Below are 16,554 nucleotides of genomic sequence, written 5' to 3'. Positions count from 1 at the left end.
ACTAAGCATAAGAGAGGGGGGTGGGTTAGTGCAAGTGGAGGGGAGCCTCTGAGCAAGCACTTCCGTGAGAGGAACTGGAAGCCAGCTACCTCGGGAAGCTGGAAGTGCACATTGACCAGGAAAGAGTTAGACTCATTTCGGGTTGACAGGTCCAAAATGAAGGGAATTTGGAGGCTGTCCTTATTCAAGAGGCTGAAAAGCCCTCTTATGGGGAGGCCCCAGCCTGGGCTAGAGAGACCAGACCTCTGGAAGCCATGGAGAGTTGGCGGGGGTGGGGGGACATCTAGGGCAGAGACTCCAAGGTTAAGAACTAGTGGGCTGAGGACATACTCACTGATTTTTAGAGAGAGGGGAAGGGAGGGAGAGAGAGAGAGGGAGAGAAACATTGATGTGAGAGAGAATCACCCATCTGTTGTATCGTACGTGCCCTGACCAGGACCAAACCCACAACCTAGGCATGTACCCTGACTGGGAATTGAACCCGTGACCTTTCAGGTTAAAGGATGATGCTCCAACTGGGCCACACCGGTCAGGGCTGGCAGGAGCAATTTTCTAACAGCGATTCGAAATCAGAGCGCCTTGAGGCCTGGAAGGGACTGACCTGCTGCCACCGATCTCGCCCCTCCCGCCCTCCCACTCAGGAGGGTCGGTTCATTTCTGACTTGCTGACTTTTGCGGCTGTTGGGCTTTTGACCTTTGTGGCATCTGGAGTGCAACCTTTGGAAACTGCGGTTTGAGGGGTGAGATGAGAGAGGAGGCTCAGGGCCCTGCGGACCCCTAACTCTGCCCAGTTCTGGCGGGGGATTGGTTGGCCACTGGCTCAGACCTCCCCCTGGACACTGCTCCATGTGCCGTGCTCCATACAGTTCCCGGGGCCTGTCGTGCATTAAGCATCCCTGGAACGGCCCATAAATGCCAAACGCACGCTCTAGTTTTGGCGACAACCGCACATTTCTAAATGCTTCCTGGAGGAGGGGTGGTACTGCCCTCACTGAGGCCCCTCTTTGGTGCTGGGAAAGTGACTGCCACCCGCTCCAGTCTTCTCCTGGCATGGAAACACGGAGACACAGAAGTCAGTGACAGGTGTTGTGGATTGTATTAATGCCCCTGAGTGAGAGAGAAGAGAGAGGCCATGCCAGGAGCGGTCAGCAGGCAAAGTGGAGGCAGGACAGAAAGTGTGAAGAACCTCCCCAGCCTGGGGAATTATCAATTAGTCTTTAATAAAATATACTCAGGGAGGGGGAGAGGCTGGCGGGTAAATCCAGTCACCAGAAGCCTGGCTGGGGAAAAACAGAAACACTGAGCTGGGAGGCTAGGCCTGGAGGACAAACAGGGTATGAATGGCATCTGGGGCCCCGGTGCTGCCACCTGGAGCTCATTCCATCAACAAAGTCTGACGAGCTGAGAGCTGCAGAGAGTACCCGGCCCTCTGGGCCAGAACCCCAGTGGGTTGGCGGCAGCCGGGTGGTAGGCAGCCAGGCTCCTGCAACCTCTCTATCCCCACATGGTTATCTGCAGCCACTGTGAGGAGAGACGCAGCAGATCTGAGGGCGGGGCTGGAGCCGGGCGGCTGGGGAGAGCAGAGGGTGGGTGGAACCCTAGGTGGGGGGTGCCAGAGGATCTTGTCCATGTACCTGGTTCAGGTTCAGACAAATATAGCCAGTATTCTTGGGGTCCATAGTTAAAAAGTATGCTGTTTGGGGGAGGAGGCAAGGGGAGAAGGTTGAGAGCTGAGTTTGTGGATGTATCTGAAATACCCACTCCCGATTAGGCAAGATGTCAGAAAGGGGGCAAGAAGCTGTCCCTTGCTGCTTCCTCAGCTGACCCGCTACCCCTCCACCCAGCAGGGGGTTAATGATAACAATTCATAAAGCCTTGCTTTGAGCCAGGCCCAGTTCTGAGTGCTCTCCACACATATACTACCTCATTTAATCTGTACTTCCATCCTATGAGGGCAGGACCATTATTGTCCTCATTTTATAGGCAAGGCAATAAAGTTCGAGAGATAAAGTGACCTGCTCTAGGTACAGAGCCAGTAAGTGGTGGAGCTGGGATTTCAACCCAGATCATCTGTGCCCTGGAAGGGGGAGTGGCTCTGGAGCTGCGTTCCTCGTAAGAGTATGTGGGAGAAGGCCAGCGGTCCCCGCCTAGGGTGGGGAATGAGCAGGTGGCGGACTCACTGAACATGGCCTTCAGCCTCAGGAAACAACTGATGAAGCTGTCAAAATCCATGATCATGTCATCATTTGCATATCTGGCCACCAGCACCTGTGCCACCTTATTATTCACCTTGATACCTGGGAGAGAGTGGTGCGCGGAAGAGAGATCAGACCTCTGGCCACTGTCTTCTTTGTCCCTGCCCCAAAGCCCCCTCTTGACCCCTGGCCACCTGCTTTCTCAATTGCTAAGCGCAATTCATAGGAGTTCAAGGTGCCTGAGTTGTCCTGGTCACAGTCATGGAAGATGTCCTGAAGGGGCACACAGATGAGGTAGGGCGTGTGCATGGCATGGTGGTTGAAATAGTGAAATAGTTCAGTATAGTTGACTCACAGCTGCTACCCAAGACCCCAGGGACTCCCTGCCCTGGCCCATCCCCTGAGCTCCCACTATTCCTGTTATCTGGTGGCTATCAGGTGAATTCCAGGGCGTTCTGACACCCTGCCAGAGCTCTCTGCATGTATCCTTTTGGCTAGCTCATACCTGGACTACATTGTTTATCAAATGTTTTGACTAGTTAATACACAAACAGTCCAGCAGATCCTGGCCTGTTGCATGTGCGTGTGTGTGCATATGTGTGTCTAGTCAGGGGTTCCGGTTCTAGCTTCATCCTTACTAGTGCCCATCCCTTTCGAGGATCTTCTTTTCTTACCCCCACAAACTGCCCTTTTGATGCCCTTTACCGTCCATTTCTTGATTTTATTCCACAGGACCTGAAATTCCAGAAGCCCTAGCTTGCCAGAGCCATCTTTCTGCAGGGTGGTCAAGGATATCAGAGACAGGAGTGAGGAGGCATCTGGGGGCAGGGAAGCAGAAGGACTCGCGGATGGGTCCTGTATGGGAGCTAGGATAACAGTCAGAAGAACTGGCATCGTTTGCTACCCCAGAGCCTACTCCCCTTCTGGAAGGAGCACATGGCTGGCCAGAGAAGTGGCCATGTGGGGGCCAGGCTGAGGGTAGGGGGCAGGAGCAGGGGCACACTGGAAAAGACCACCCACTGGACAGGAAGATACATCCATGATGTTGATCATGCAGCGGCACACGTCCACGCCGAAGCCCTTGGTCTTGAGGTTTCTGACTGTGAGGGGGAAGGGGCAGGAAGAGAAGGAGTGAGTAGGGGGTGGTGGGGGCCACAGACAGTGGTCAAGTTGGGGCCATGCTGGCGGGGGGAAGGGTTGTGAGTGGTAGGGCAGGAAGACTCACGTTTGGAGACCACCCTGTTGAGCAGCCTTTGTAGCTCATACACGCCTATCTCCTTGCCCTAGGAAGGGGGACTGTAAACCCCTGCGCTGGCCCTTTCAGCCCCCCGCCACCTCATTTCAGCTCTGGCCCTCAGCTCTCACCTCTCCTCCTGCCACGATCCCAAATAAGTGTTTGAAGTCCTTGTCTATGTCATTCTCAGAGATGTTCTCCTGGCGGGAAAGTTATGGGAAAGGAACTCAGTCCAGAAATTTCCTTCACATTCCTCAGAGGCTTCCTCAGATCCTCCAACACCAGAGCTCCCCCTCACCTCTTGGAGTATCTCTGCACAGTTGGCTTCATCCAGTTCCCTGGGCAAAAGTGAATGAAGCTCAGGGTTTACCAGGGGTCAGGAGGACAAGATTTCAGTGACTCCGGGAGGGGAGGAGTCAGGTCATATGTCTGAAGCAATATGGAACAGGCTCATGGCACCTGGGTTCTAGTTCTGCTTCTGCTACTAACTGGGACTTCTCCTCCTCATGCCTTAGTCTCCCTGACTGTAAAACAGGGACAAGGTTGGGGTGGGGGACACCAGGGGACTGCTCCCTGAGCTTGGCGTCTTACAGCTCCTGAGCAGGAGGTCTTGGAGCATGTGGGTGAGGCCCCTCACCAGGAATCGCTGTGCTTCTCTGTGAAGACCCGAAGCAGGAAGTCGGCATCCCTGTGCGGCTCAAAGGTGGAGGGAATGATGATATATTCCCCTGGAGGCAGCTGGAGATGGCTGCTCACCTCCCGTGAGTTGGTGAAGATCTCTGAGAAGCCGTGGTCCTGATACTTCAAGAAGAATTCCTTCTTCAAGTGGATATCCTGGATGTTCTGCAACTATATGTGCCCTGGAGGTTGGCACAGGGCTGGCGTGGGAGGGCTGGGAGAGGGACCTCCAAGGTGAAGCCTGGCTGGGCAGGGCTGTTGCGGGGGGCATCTCCACCCCCTGACCGGTGCTGGACACCACCCAACCAGCAGACACCCTGGTGTGATCTCTCCTTTCCCTGGCTTCCACCCAGGGCCCTTTGCCAAATTCCACCCGTTGCCCATCCACATGCGTCCCGGCCAGGATTAAGCCCCATGTCTTCTGTACCTCCTTTGGGACCTAGGAAGGGAAGAGAGAAGAGGGTCAGATCCCCAGGATGGTGAAGGGGACTCAGGTTTGTGGAAGCCATGTGAGAGGCATGCATAGTGTGCGTTGGGTGGGTGCACATAGTGGGTGTGTGTTGGCAGGGCCTGTTAAGGGCACTGGGACACTGGTAATGGGGGGCGGGGCATGGACTCTGATAAAAGTCCTAGTGTTAATGTTAATAATCTCTCAGTTTGGGCCAGCAAAGTGTAGTCTACAGCGTTTTGCCAGGGGGAGATTTTTACCACTTCAGGTCAAGGACAGGGAACAGAATCCCCAGGAGGTGAGGTAACTCGCCCAATTCACACTGCTAAAAATGGAAAGAGCTGGGATGGAAATCCAGCGAGCCTTTTCCTGACCCTGAGCATTTCCATGGAACACTCTTATCCTGCAGGAAGCTAATAAAGGATTATTAAACAGAGCGTTGAGCACCAATGAACTTGGGGAAAAAGGTGAGCTAAACCGAGATAAATAAATTGCTCTCCCTCAGGGATGACCAGAACCTGTAATATGCTGATGGCGCTGTACACGGGGGGATGGGGGTGCGGGAACAGCCTTTCCTGAAAGCACTGCATCTGACCTTGAGAACATCTTGTCTTGAAGAGCATCTTTTAACCCAGTGGACTCACGGTCTAGGAGGAGGGCCTGTCTTGTGTCTGGTTTTTTTTTTCCACTGTTGAACCACTGGAGGCTGAACTGGGGCCTGGCATGCAGTGCGTGTTCCACAAATACTAGCTGTGTATCTAAGAGGATGAACAAGTGGCCGCCTGAAGGATTCTGCAAAGCGCGGTTTGGGAAATACTTATCAGGGATTTCTCTTGGTCATTGGAGTCAATGCTCCCGGTGGGGCATCTGAGGGAGGCTTCGGGGGCCTTGTGCAGAATTCTCAACGTGTCTGGGGATCAGGACACAGCTTCTGCTGCTGACACTTGGACGTGTGAGCTTGGGCCAGTGACCTCACCTCTCTGGCTCTCAGTCTCCTTCCTTCTCATAAAAGGCATTACCATTCGTAAGGCCTTTGGTGGGTTGCCTGGCACAAAGGAAGTGCCACCTAAGTGTTTTCAATGAAAAAAATTTGTTAAAAGGAAACTGCTGGCACAATGCGCCACGCAATAAAGAGCCAGGGCCGTGGAGCCTGCTGGAGAGGGTCCCACACCAGGGTCCCACGGCAGTGGCCCCGGGGAGAAGGCACAGGGAAGGAGCAGGAGTGGCTGGGGGCACTTGCTGGGGCGCCTACTGTGTAGATGACAAAGCCAATGGTCTGCAGCTGGGCTCCTTGGGGCCGTGCCCTCCGCCAGTTCTTCTGCATCAGGGCTATCATGCAAGTGCAGATGATCTCGTCATCTTCTAGGTCATCGTCCTCCTCGGGGAGACAGATCTTAAACTGGGGGTTGGTCCAGAATGTGTCTGTGGAGAGAGCAGGTCAGGGTGGCTCTGCACTTCTCAGCCACGTGCCTGCCTTCTCCACAGAGCCGGCAGGACTCGATGGGCCCCTGCCTGTTCATGGACCCTGACCCTTGGGACCCTGGGTCCCCAGGCAGGGTTGTGTGGTGAGCCACTGGCCCCTCCCTGGCTCCTTGCACCCACCAAGGTGGTTTCTGCAGCCCCCCGCAGTGCTGCCCCGCCGCCAGCTGCCCTCGTAGAAGGTGGTGTGCCAGGAGCTCCTGTGGTTCCCAGAGAGTGCATCAGGCATCAGGCTGCAGATCTCCAGCGCCGTGAAGTTCTTCAGGAAATCATGGTAGGACATCCTGCGGCAGGAGGCCTGAGCGCTACAGCCCGCCATTGGCATGCCCACACCCTCAGGGCCCTCCCCCGCCCCCCCGTCCCAGGAGCCGCCACATCCACCACGTGGTGGGGAGGGTGGGGGGAGATAAAGGGGCAGGGCTTGAGGGGGGAGAACGAAGTCCACCAAACTGCACCGACCAGAACTCCCCATCCTCCATTCTGTGCAGCAGCTGCTTCTGGACATCTGGGGACACCTCTTCCCACTCTCTGGAGCTGGGGCAGAGACAGGCAGTGAGAGGGAGCCGGGGGCGGGGGCAGGAGGTACCTGCTTTCCCCTCCAGACATCCCTACCACTGAATGCCTGCCTGCTGGGGGTGCTGAGTTATATGGAGAGACTAGAAGGGAGGGTGCGCCTTGGTGTGCCTGCGGGTCCCTCTGTGCATGGCCCTGCTCACGGGCCTGCAGTGTGCTCTGCCCCTTCCCTGAGAGCAGCAGTCGAGGGCACCTACTTGTCACTCCAGGCTCCATTCCACTCAACTCGTCCCCAGGGATTCCGGACCCGAATCAGGGTTTCTGTCTTGCCTCGGTACCAGATCTGGGTGGGGAGTGAGTAAAGGTCAGGGGCACGGGGCAGGAGGAATTTCTCTTTCTTCACATGCCCTTCAGGGTAGGGTGCTCATGAGACTCACATCCTGAAGATCAGTCACTGAGTAAGCGTGTCCTCTGACCAGCATACACTGCGTCAGAGTTTCCAACTCGCTGTCGCTGGTGATCTATAGAACAGAGGAAAAGGAAAGGGATTGAGGGTCTGGTCAGGGGGTGGGGCTGGGGCACTGAAGGCAGGGGTTACTTCTTTAAGATTAAACTTTCTATTTTCAAATAATCGAAGGTCCGTCTGCGGTTGTAAGACACAGTACAAAGAGATCTCATGCACCGACAGCCTGTTCTCCCTGGTTGTAACATCTTGCAAAACGATGGCACAATATCAAAACCAGGTTTTGGTGTGGATGCCATTTGTCAATTTTATACATATTCCTCCACTTTTACTAGTTCTCATGTGTGAGTTCTAAATAGTTTTCTCACCTGTGTAAGTTTTGTGTGTCCACCACCAACCATGTCATGTATTTCTATCACCCGAACACCCCTCTCATTGTCCCTGTAGGAATTCTTCCTGCCCCCTTCCCTACCCTCTGACAACCACTAGTCTGTTCTCCATTTTTTCATTTTGTCATTTTAAGATTGTCATATTAATAGAAGCGTATACTACGGTACCTTTCGGGATTGGCTTTTTAATTCAGCATAATTTCCTTGAGATTAGCCTAAGTTGTTGCTTGTGTCAATAGTTCTTTTTATTGCTGGGTAGTGTTTCATGGTGTGTGCACCACAGTTTAACTATTCGCCCTTTGAAGGACATCTAGGTTGTTCCTATTTTCTGGCTATTACGAATACAGCTGCTATAAACATTTTGTGTTCAGGCTCTTGTGTGGACTTGTCATTATTTCTCTGGGATAAATGCACAAGAATGCAATTGTTGGGTTATACAGTAGTACTCTAGGTTTATTTATTTATCTGAACAAACATTTGTTGGTCTGCTGTTGTATACCAAATGCCATCCCTAAGGCCCAGGATAAGGCAATGAATGAGACAAATAAGGTCACTGCCTTCATGGAACATGAAAACTGTCTGGAGAAGATAAGCTATGAATAAACATATAGTAAGTAAGAATTTCATATTGAAATTTCAAAGTAGAGAGTATATGGGGGTAGGAGCAGCTTATTTAGATTGGGGAGGCAGGGAACTCTAACCTGAGGAAGGGACATTTGAACTGAAATGTGAATAAGAAGAAGCTAGTCGTACAGGTATCTGGGGAAAGAACCTTCAAGGTAAAAGTAACAGCAGGTGCAAAAGTCCTGAGGCAGGACTAAGCATGGCTTACTTCAATGGAGCAGCCCATGAGAGAAGATCGGTCTATGGCCTTCCTGAGCATTCTCAGCAGGTTCTTAGGGGGCCGCTGGAGTTGGAAGCTGTGGGTCACGCCTCCGGTGAAGTCCTCAAAGCCCTCCACCGTGTTGCCCCCTGACAGTGCTTCATAGGACCCGTTCAGCCTGTTGGCACATAGAGGGTACTGTTTGGGCTCTGGAGTACAGATTTGAGCTTGGACATCAGAGGGTAGAGTGAGGGGAGGGAAGGACGCCCTGCCACCCCTGCCTTTTCCCTTGATTCCAGCTGCCCCCATAGCAGCCAGCTGGTGGGGCAGGTTTGGAGGCAAATCCAATTTCTTGACTCAGGGCACTCACTTGGCATACGCCTTCTCCAGCAGGGCACTCCAGAACTCAGTGCGCTCACCTGAGTGCACAAACACCAGCTTGCCATTCTTTGTGGGTAGCCTGTCATCCACCACGACGTTCACCCACTGCCCAAACTGCCAAATCTGTGGGCAGCAGGGTGGGTCTCAGTGGGTCATGAGGCATCTTGCATCTGTCTAGCCCACCTTCCGTCAAACACCAGCGCGCGCGCGTGCGCGCGCTCACACACACACAGCCCCCCCCTTGTGTGAGAGCACTGTTACATGAGCGCCTCCTGGTGGCCAGAGCCGACTCCCCCAGAATGGCTGAATAGTGAGTGAAAGACGATGAAGAGCGTGAACTTCACCACCAGCTTCATTTCCAGGCCCTGCCACCGCTTCCAAGCGGACGGAACTCATAGTCTGACCTTGGCTGGATTATAGGATTCCAAAGGTCTTAAAAACTCTCATTTCTATTCCTGGCTGGTGTGGCTCAGTGGACTGAGCGCCAACGTGTAAACCGAGAGGTGGCTGGGTCAATTTCTGGTTGGGGCACATGCATGGGTTGTGGGCCTGGTCCCCAGCTAGGGGTGCCCAAGAAGCAACTGATTGATGTTTCTCTCCCTCTCTTTCTTCCTCCCTTCCCCTCTCTCTAAAAGTAAGTAAATAAAATATTTTAGAAAAACACCTTGTGATTCTCAAAAATACTTTATGACATGGGATATTTACCCACATGTTGCTAAATTTAAAGAACAAATTCTAAAATTATATGACAGAGATTCCCAATATCATACACACATAAGAGTGAGGACCCGTTAAAAACAGGAATTGTCTTCCGGAGGGTGGACCCCTTGTAGTACAAGCTTCCCTCTCTAGGTGAGTGTTCTAGGAACCCATGTGTGTCAGTGAGCCAACTGGCATTGTTGTGAGAAGCTGTGTTCGGCTTCAGTGAAGTTTTTTTTTTGAAGACTCTTTCAACGTGTTTGCCCATTTCATAATGGGTGATTTACAAGTGCACCTGCCCACAGTGCTCTGAGCCTTCAGCAGTTTTTGACCAAAAATGACATGATCCCCGTGCCCCACCCTCCTTATTCACCAGCCTTCTCCCCAAGCAACTTTTTTTGTTGTTGTTTCCCTGAATGAAAAAAGTCCTCAGAGGGAAACATTTTGCCGATGTGGAGGAGGTGAAGTGAAAACGGCAGGAACACTAAAAGGCATCAAAATTGATGAGTTCAAAAACTTTCAAGCAGTGGAAAAAAGTCTCAATAGGTGTATTATAGTCAATGGGAAGTACGCTGAAGGTGTCTGAAGTTTAAACATGTAAAAATAAATACATGTATAAATAAATATTTATAAATTCTTTATAAATGAATTCCAGTATATTGCATGTATATGTATGTATGTGTATCTACTGAGAGAGAGGAGAAGGAGGAGGAGGAGGAGACCCACCAGCTGATAACAATTAGTGTTTTTGTGTGCAGGGGGCCATTTAAAAATTAGCTTACACAATTTCTTTAGTGACCAGATACTTCTCTGGTAATTAAGCAGAAATCCATTCTAATAAATGTCATTTTTCAAAAAGAAAATAAAAAAGGTAAACTTCAAAGCACGTAGCAATTCTCTCTCTCCCTCCATACTGCCCCCCCCCCACCACCATGCACACATCCCACAAAGCAACTCTGACTTTCCAATCACCCTTCACCTGAAAATGGAAGATGCCAGCATAGTTCTTCCTGAAGTTCTGCCCCTTGGGTACCACGCGGTACAGCAGCTGGGGGCATGTGGTGAGGGAGCCGATGGCAGCCAGCAGCCAGCAGTCCCCTGGAAAGACAGGCAGAGGCTTCCCCCTTGAGCACTCCCGCACATGTGTGGGCCCCAAAACCCAAGCCACTGAGGAGCAGGAACTGGTTCTGTGGCCCCCTCGCCAGCAGGCCCCCCTGCTAAGGAAGCTGGTGGGAAGAAGCAGGGCAGAAAGGACACGGTCTGGGGATGTGGAGTAAGTTTCTCTACTTTTTCTTTTAGCTGAGAGATTTAAAAATTAGAGCCAGGTGCTTTTGTTTGGGGATTTAGGGAGGAGGAATCTTTGGCCTCAGTGTTGCTCCTCACTCTGGAACCTGCTTCCTTTGGAAGAGAGCTAATCATCTTCCATCCCTTGAAGAAATCCAGTCACCTTCCCTCATGGACCCCACATCTAGCCCATGATTACGCTGGTGTAGCAATCAGGGCGCCTCTCCCTGATGTCACCCACATAATGCTGGAGACTCAAGGGGCTCAGTCTGTACCCCGGGGTCTCTGGGGCCAGGCATCAGGCACAGGGGCAGTGTGCCTGGTCTGAGGTCATCCACTGCCACCTCCCTCCTGGGGATCTCAGACCCCATGGGCTGGTGCTGGGGGGCAGGGGTTGCCCCCTGTGAGTGCCCTGCGCCAGGTTGAGACTGAGGGTACTGGGAAAGCTTCTGTGATCACCAGTGGCCTCCTGGCTGCCGGAGGTACCCCCGGGAGGGAGGCAGAGGATGGGAAAGGAAAGCTAAGGCTGCTTCAGTCCACCATTGCCAAAAGGGCATCCAGGGAGAAGCCAGTTTTCTTCTCTGATAATCTGGGGCTGCTCCAGCCCAGTGAGTTGCAGCGGCAGCTGGGGGCCTATCCTCTGCCTCTGCCTTGTCCGCACCTTGCTCCTCTTTCTGCTACAGATTGGACGGAATTCAGCCCCAGAGGAAACCCAACCTGGCCTTAACCCTGAAGATCCAGCGAGGGGTTTGGAGGAAACCCTGGAACAGGACCAGGTTTAGGGAGGAAGATGTCTCTTGGGACTTCCATGGGAACCTGTGGGAGAGCGGGTGAAGGTGGCCCACTGCTTCTCTATGTGACACCCCAGACTGAGGAAGCTCTGGCACCTGTAGTGGCTTTAAGATGTGCCAAGTTCTTTGACTCTCCTCCCCTCAGAAGGTGGAGCCTCCTTTTCCCCTCCTTGAGTGTAGACCAGACTTCTTGCTTGCTTCTAACAATTAGAACATGGGGGAGGTTACCTTACTGTGCGTGTGTGCAGTGTGCACGCATGTGCATCTGGAAGAAACTATCTACCCTGTAGTGTGGACGCTCAGGCCTGCCGCCATGTGAGCACACCCTCTTGGCAGTGGATCCTCCAGCTCCTGTCAAACCTTCAGATGACCACAGCCCCGACTGGCATGTTGGCTGCAGCCTCATGAGAGACCCTGAGCCAGACCCACCCAGCTATGCTGCTTCAGAGTTCCTGCCCTACAGAAGCGGTCAGATGATATCACACTGGTGGTTGCGTTAAGTCGCTGAGCATTGGGGTAATTTATTGTGCAGTGGTTGACAACTGACATACTGCCCAGCTTACTCCCAGACCCAGACTGCGGCAGGGGTGTGTGTGCTGGATCCAGATTAGGGGAGAAGCAGGATGACCCACCCGACACTTTCATTACCATCTGCTCAGAAAGGGAGTGACAGGGAAACGGAAGACATTGTCTGAACCTAAGGGGTCCTCGTTCCCCAGCCTCAAAGGGCACTTTGGCACGCCCCCCCACCTCAGCCCCCTTCCCTAATTCAGCCCTGCCTCCGATGGAGACCAACTCTCCTCCTCGCCACTCACCAAGCACCCCCTGGCAGATGTCCGTGGGGCTGACGCCATTCACAATGAAGTGAGGAGTGCTGGTGATTTCCTGCAGTGAAGGAACACAGGTTTCAGGAAGCCCAGGACACCCCTCTCCCCATCTGCCTCCGGTCTTTCCTGAGGAATGATGCCCACCTCCAAGTTCTAAGGGGAAATGTGGAGGGGGGGAGGGGACAGGGCCAGCTTGGCACGGCTGTAGGTTGTGATAGCAAAGGTTGGTGAGTGGCTTTCCTAGGGATTATCTGAGAGATTTTGCTTAAGCATGTCCAGAACTGTCCCCAGCCCTGACAGAGGTGGAGACTAGTGCCAGGGCCAGGATACGGCTGTGGGTGACTGCAGATTATCAAAGTGACGGGAGCACCACTACGCTCCGCCCCTTCCCCCAGGAGTCGATGCCTCCCCTCCCAGTGCCCACACTGGGCCGCTGCCAGCAGATGTTTTGCACGTGTTTGGAGTTGGCGCCCAGTTCCTTGAAGCCCAGTGAAGTGGGTTCGGCAGGGAATACGGGGTCCTCGAACAGCTCCCCCTTCCTCAGACAGAGCGCTCGCAGCTCCTCGAAGCTCTGGTTACTGTAGTTGTGGGCGTTGTTGTGTTGGCCCACACCCTTGGCCTTGAGTCGACTGTGACTTATATGAGCCGCCATCCCCTTATCGATGAACATGGATTCCACTTAATAATAAAAAGAGAAATAACCCCATTAAAAAATGGACAACGGGTCTGAACAGATATTTTTCTGAAGAAGACATATAAATGACAATAATCACATGAAAAAATCCTCAACATCTTTAGTCACCAGACAAATGCAAACCCATGATATACCACTTCACACCCACTAGGACGGCTGTAATCAAAGACTGATAACAGCCCTGGCTGGTGTGGCTCAGTGGACTGAGTGCTAGCCTGCGAACCAAAAGGTCACCGGTTTGATTCCCAGTCAGGGCACATGCCTGGGTTGCGGACCAGGTCCCCGGTTGGAGGCATGTGAGGGGCAACAAATTGATGTATCTCTCAAACATCAATGTTTCTTTCTCTCTCTCCCTTCCCCTCTCTCTAAAAATAAATAAATAAAACCTTTTTAAAAAGACTGATAATAAGTGTTGGTGAGGAGGTGGAGGAACTGGAACCCTTAAACACTGCTGGTGGGAATGTAAATGTGTGCAGCCACTTTGGAAAACAGTCTGGTGGCTCCTCAAACAGTTAAACATAGAATTACCATATGATCCAGCAATTCCACCCTTAGGTATATATATCCTCAAGAGAAATGAAAACATGTCCATTTAAAACACTGTATACAAATATTCATAGCAGCATTATTTACAATAGCCAAAAAGTGGGAAGAACTCCAAATGCCCATCCGCTGATGAATGGACAAATAAAATGAGGAATACATGTGCAATGGAATATTTTTCAACAATAAAAATAAATGAAACATTGACACGTGCTACAACATGGATGAACCTTGAAAACATGATGCTAAGTGAAGAAAACGTTCACAAAGTACCATATATTGTATGATTCCAATGATATAAAGTGTCCCGAATAGGCTAATCTAGATGGAGACAAAGTAGATTAGGGGTTGCTGAAAGCTTAGGGGAGTGGGTATGGGGTTTCTTTCGGGGAATAACGAAAATGTTCTGAAATTGATTGTGGTGATGGTCGTACAATTCTGTGAGTGTATGAAAAGCCATTAAATGAGCGAACCGTGTGGTATGTGAATCATATTTCAATAAAGCTGGTTAAAAAATGACCCCCAGACCTTGCACCGGGCACTGCCTTTTGGGGAGGGTGGAGGTAACGGAGTGTGGACGGCAGGAGGGCAGATGGGAAGGGGCTGCTCAGCCAGGGCGTGTGGTGGCTGAGCCTTTGAGAGGGAAGGTCCTGCTGGCTGAGGAGATCCCACGGCAGCAGGGCAACTGGGGCCCCGGGACGCCCTGCCCACACGTCCTCCTGTAGAGGGACTGCAAGCTGCTCACATCCCTTCCCAAGGACAGCCCCACACCTGCAATACATGGGACTGGCTCCCCTCTGTCACCAGCAGAGGACCCAGGGGAAGAATGCGAAGGAGGAGGAAGAGCGGGTGACACCACAGAGCCGAGGTCAAGTCTGAATCCACGGTCCTCCCCTGTATGGCCCTGGGGCCACCCCCGCTGAGCCTTCTCACTTCTCAGCTGACTCTGGAGTAAGGAGGAGCTTAGGGGGAGGGGAGCAAGGATGTGGTCTAAGTTAAACAGAGCCCCGTTTGGGCCAGCGTGTGTGAGGAATCTGAATGAGGAAAGGAAGGGGGACAGCTACAGAGAGGGGCTGTCCAAAGGTGAGACGGAGCCCACAGAGGGCTGAGTGTCCCAGAGGCAAGAGCAGGGGTCCCATTTTTCCTTCTCTCTCCAGCTGACAGACAAGAAGAGAAGAGTTATAACAGCAGGACTAAGAGTCCTAAGCACCTGCTCTGGGCCTAGCACTTGGGCCTCACCAGAAGAGGAAGCAGAAGCCCAGAGGTCAAGTAACCTGCCCGAGGTCACCGAACGAGGGTTGGGCTTAGGACTGAGTCTGAGTGCAGACCCCAGGCTAGGCTCGTGACCTTTACCCTCGCGCTGCCTCCTGAGGGAGGTGCCCATCCTCAGCAGGAAGGCCTGCGGAGGCAGGGCCATCTTCTTCACCTAGGGGATCACAGGCCATTTGGGGGTGAGCTAACCCGACACACCCTTACTCTTCCCACCGAGCAAACCCCTTCTCCCGCCCTACATCAGCATCTCCTTGGGACTTCCCTAGGTCCAGGAATGACTTCTGTTGTCTGCTCTGGTTAGCCTGACAAACCCAAACCAAGCCGACAGTGTCCGGCCAGCACCTTTGGGCACGGGTCACCTCTGCTCAGCGGCGTTGGCCTGTTCCCATCTCCGTGCCTCTGCCGGGGACCATTCCTGATCCCGTGTGCACACTTTGATCCCTGGGAAAAATCCTACTAGGCCTTCTAGCCCTTGCTCAATGCCACCTCCTCAGTGGAGCCTCCCCTGACAGGCAGGCTCCTGCAGTTTGGGGCCACTTGAGTGTCCAACACTTTTCTTTTGTTATGACACCCATCACCATCCGCCTGCTCTGGGTTGACCTGTGTGAGCTCTTAAGGGTGGAGGTGGGGAACCAGGTCCACCACTGGGCTTCCTCTGTCTCACGCAGTGCCTGGCCCAGCAGGGGCTCCAAAGGTCTTTCAGAGGCTGAATGAATGAATGAATGAACGCCTTGCATGGTAGGAACTCTTCATTTATGTTTGCAAATCTGTTTTCTCTCTCCTGCACTGCTCCCCTAACTCTCTGCCCCATTCTAGTCCTCAATATGCTATATACAGTGTTCATTATTTGCTTCTCTCTCTAGAATGAAAGCTCATGAGGACAGAGTTTTGTCTATTATGTTTGCTGCTGTATTGAACACATAGTAGGTGCTCAATAAATGTTTTGAATGCTGTTCCCTGGCAGGTCCTGGAAAGAAGACATTTGTGCATCTTAGTTCCTTCACAGGAAGAGGGCCCAATACGACCTCATGAAGGGATCGATGAATGTGTGGCTCACCCATGGGGCCCTCCATCCCATTAGGGAGCTGGTGCCTAGTAAATGGTGGGACCTGCAGACTCTGACCCAGCACTGCCCATAGGCCATGCCTCAACTGGGCACCAAAAAGAGCTCAGGGAAGCTTAGCCCAGGGAAACCAGAGCACTGGTATGGGCGATGAACAGAGGTACTAGCCATAGCACAAGGGCCTCTCCTGGGCCCTCTTGGGGTGCCTGGGACGTGGAGGTATCCAACCCTACTAAGGGAAGTTCATTGGCCTTAATGATTAGGGTGAATTTGCTGAAGAAATCTTGGGGTCCTGTTCTTTGCCTCTTCCGCAGAGCTTATGGCTTGTGATATTAGTAATCTTCCCTCAGAAAAGTAATGAGCAGTTACATAGCATTTATAAAAATAATAGTTAACAGTGTTTGAGGACTTGTGTTTGATTATAAACACTTTGTATACATTAACTCATTAAATCCTCATGACACCCTTTTGGTTAGGTTTATCATTGTCTCCTTGCTTTAGAGGGAGAAACCGAGGCACAGAGAGGTTGAATTTCCTCCAGGCCACACCCCCGCTGCACACCCCTCCTTCATAGGACTTACTGATCATAAGGAGAGCAACAAGCACACTCAACACGTTGGGAACACCTGTATGCTTATCTCTCTCTGCCACTAGGTTTGAGCTCCTTGGAGCCAACCGGAGCTCACCCCAGGCCCCCTTTGGGAGTATCTATTCTGTGCCGGTCACTGAGGAGTCAGGAGCAAATGCTCCCCAACGTGGAACTCTGAGAAGACCCTTG

The 16,554-nt window shown here is 52.3% G+C and overlaps 1 protein-coding gene across 1 annotated transcript; it reads right to left on the bottom strand.

Moving 5' to 3' along the window:
• Positions 1–1,494: 1,494 nt before the first annotated feature.
• CAPN11 (calpain 11) lies at positions 1,495–12,856 on the bottom strand. The gene is made up of 21 exons (XM_054568781.1): positions 12,629–12,856; positions 12,193–12,262; positions 10,282–10,400; positions 8,593–8,726; positions 8,232–8,400; positions 6,985–7,068; positions 6,805–6,890; positions 6,494–6,568; positions 6,158–6,318; positions 5,808–5,977; positions 4,535–4,546; positions 4,067–4,278; positions 3,728–3,767; positions 3,561–3,629; positions 3,421–3,478; positions 3,231–3,295; positions 2,901–2,969; positions 2,390–2,468; positions 2,181–2,297; positions 1,635–1,693; positions 1,495–1,521 (listed from the first exon to the last, which is right to left on the bottom strand). Exons 1-21 carry the CDS (start codon positions 12,854–12,856, stop codon positions 1,495–1,497), a joined length of 2,103 nt encoding a protein of 700 aa, XP_054424756.1.
• Positions 12,857–16,554: the final 3,698 nt, after the last annotated feature.

The sequence above is a fragment of the Pteronotus mesoamericanus genome, unplaced genomic scaffold (genome assembly GCF_021234165.1).
Source record: "Pteronotus mesoamericanus isolate MK-2021 breed Mesoamerican mustached bat unplaced genomic scaffold, CSHL_Meso_final contig_20, whole genome shotgun sequence".
Lineage (NCBI taxonomy): Eukaryota > Metazoa > Chordata > Mammalia > Chiroptera > Mormoopidae > Pteronotus > Pteronotus mesoamericanus.
Note: the sequence above shows the minus strand (reverse complement) of the source record. Positions and strands in the feature narration are given on the sequence as shown.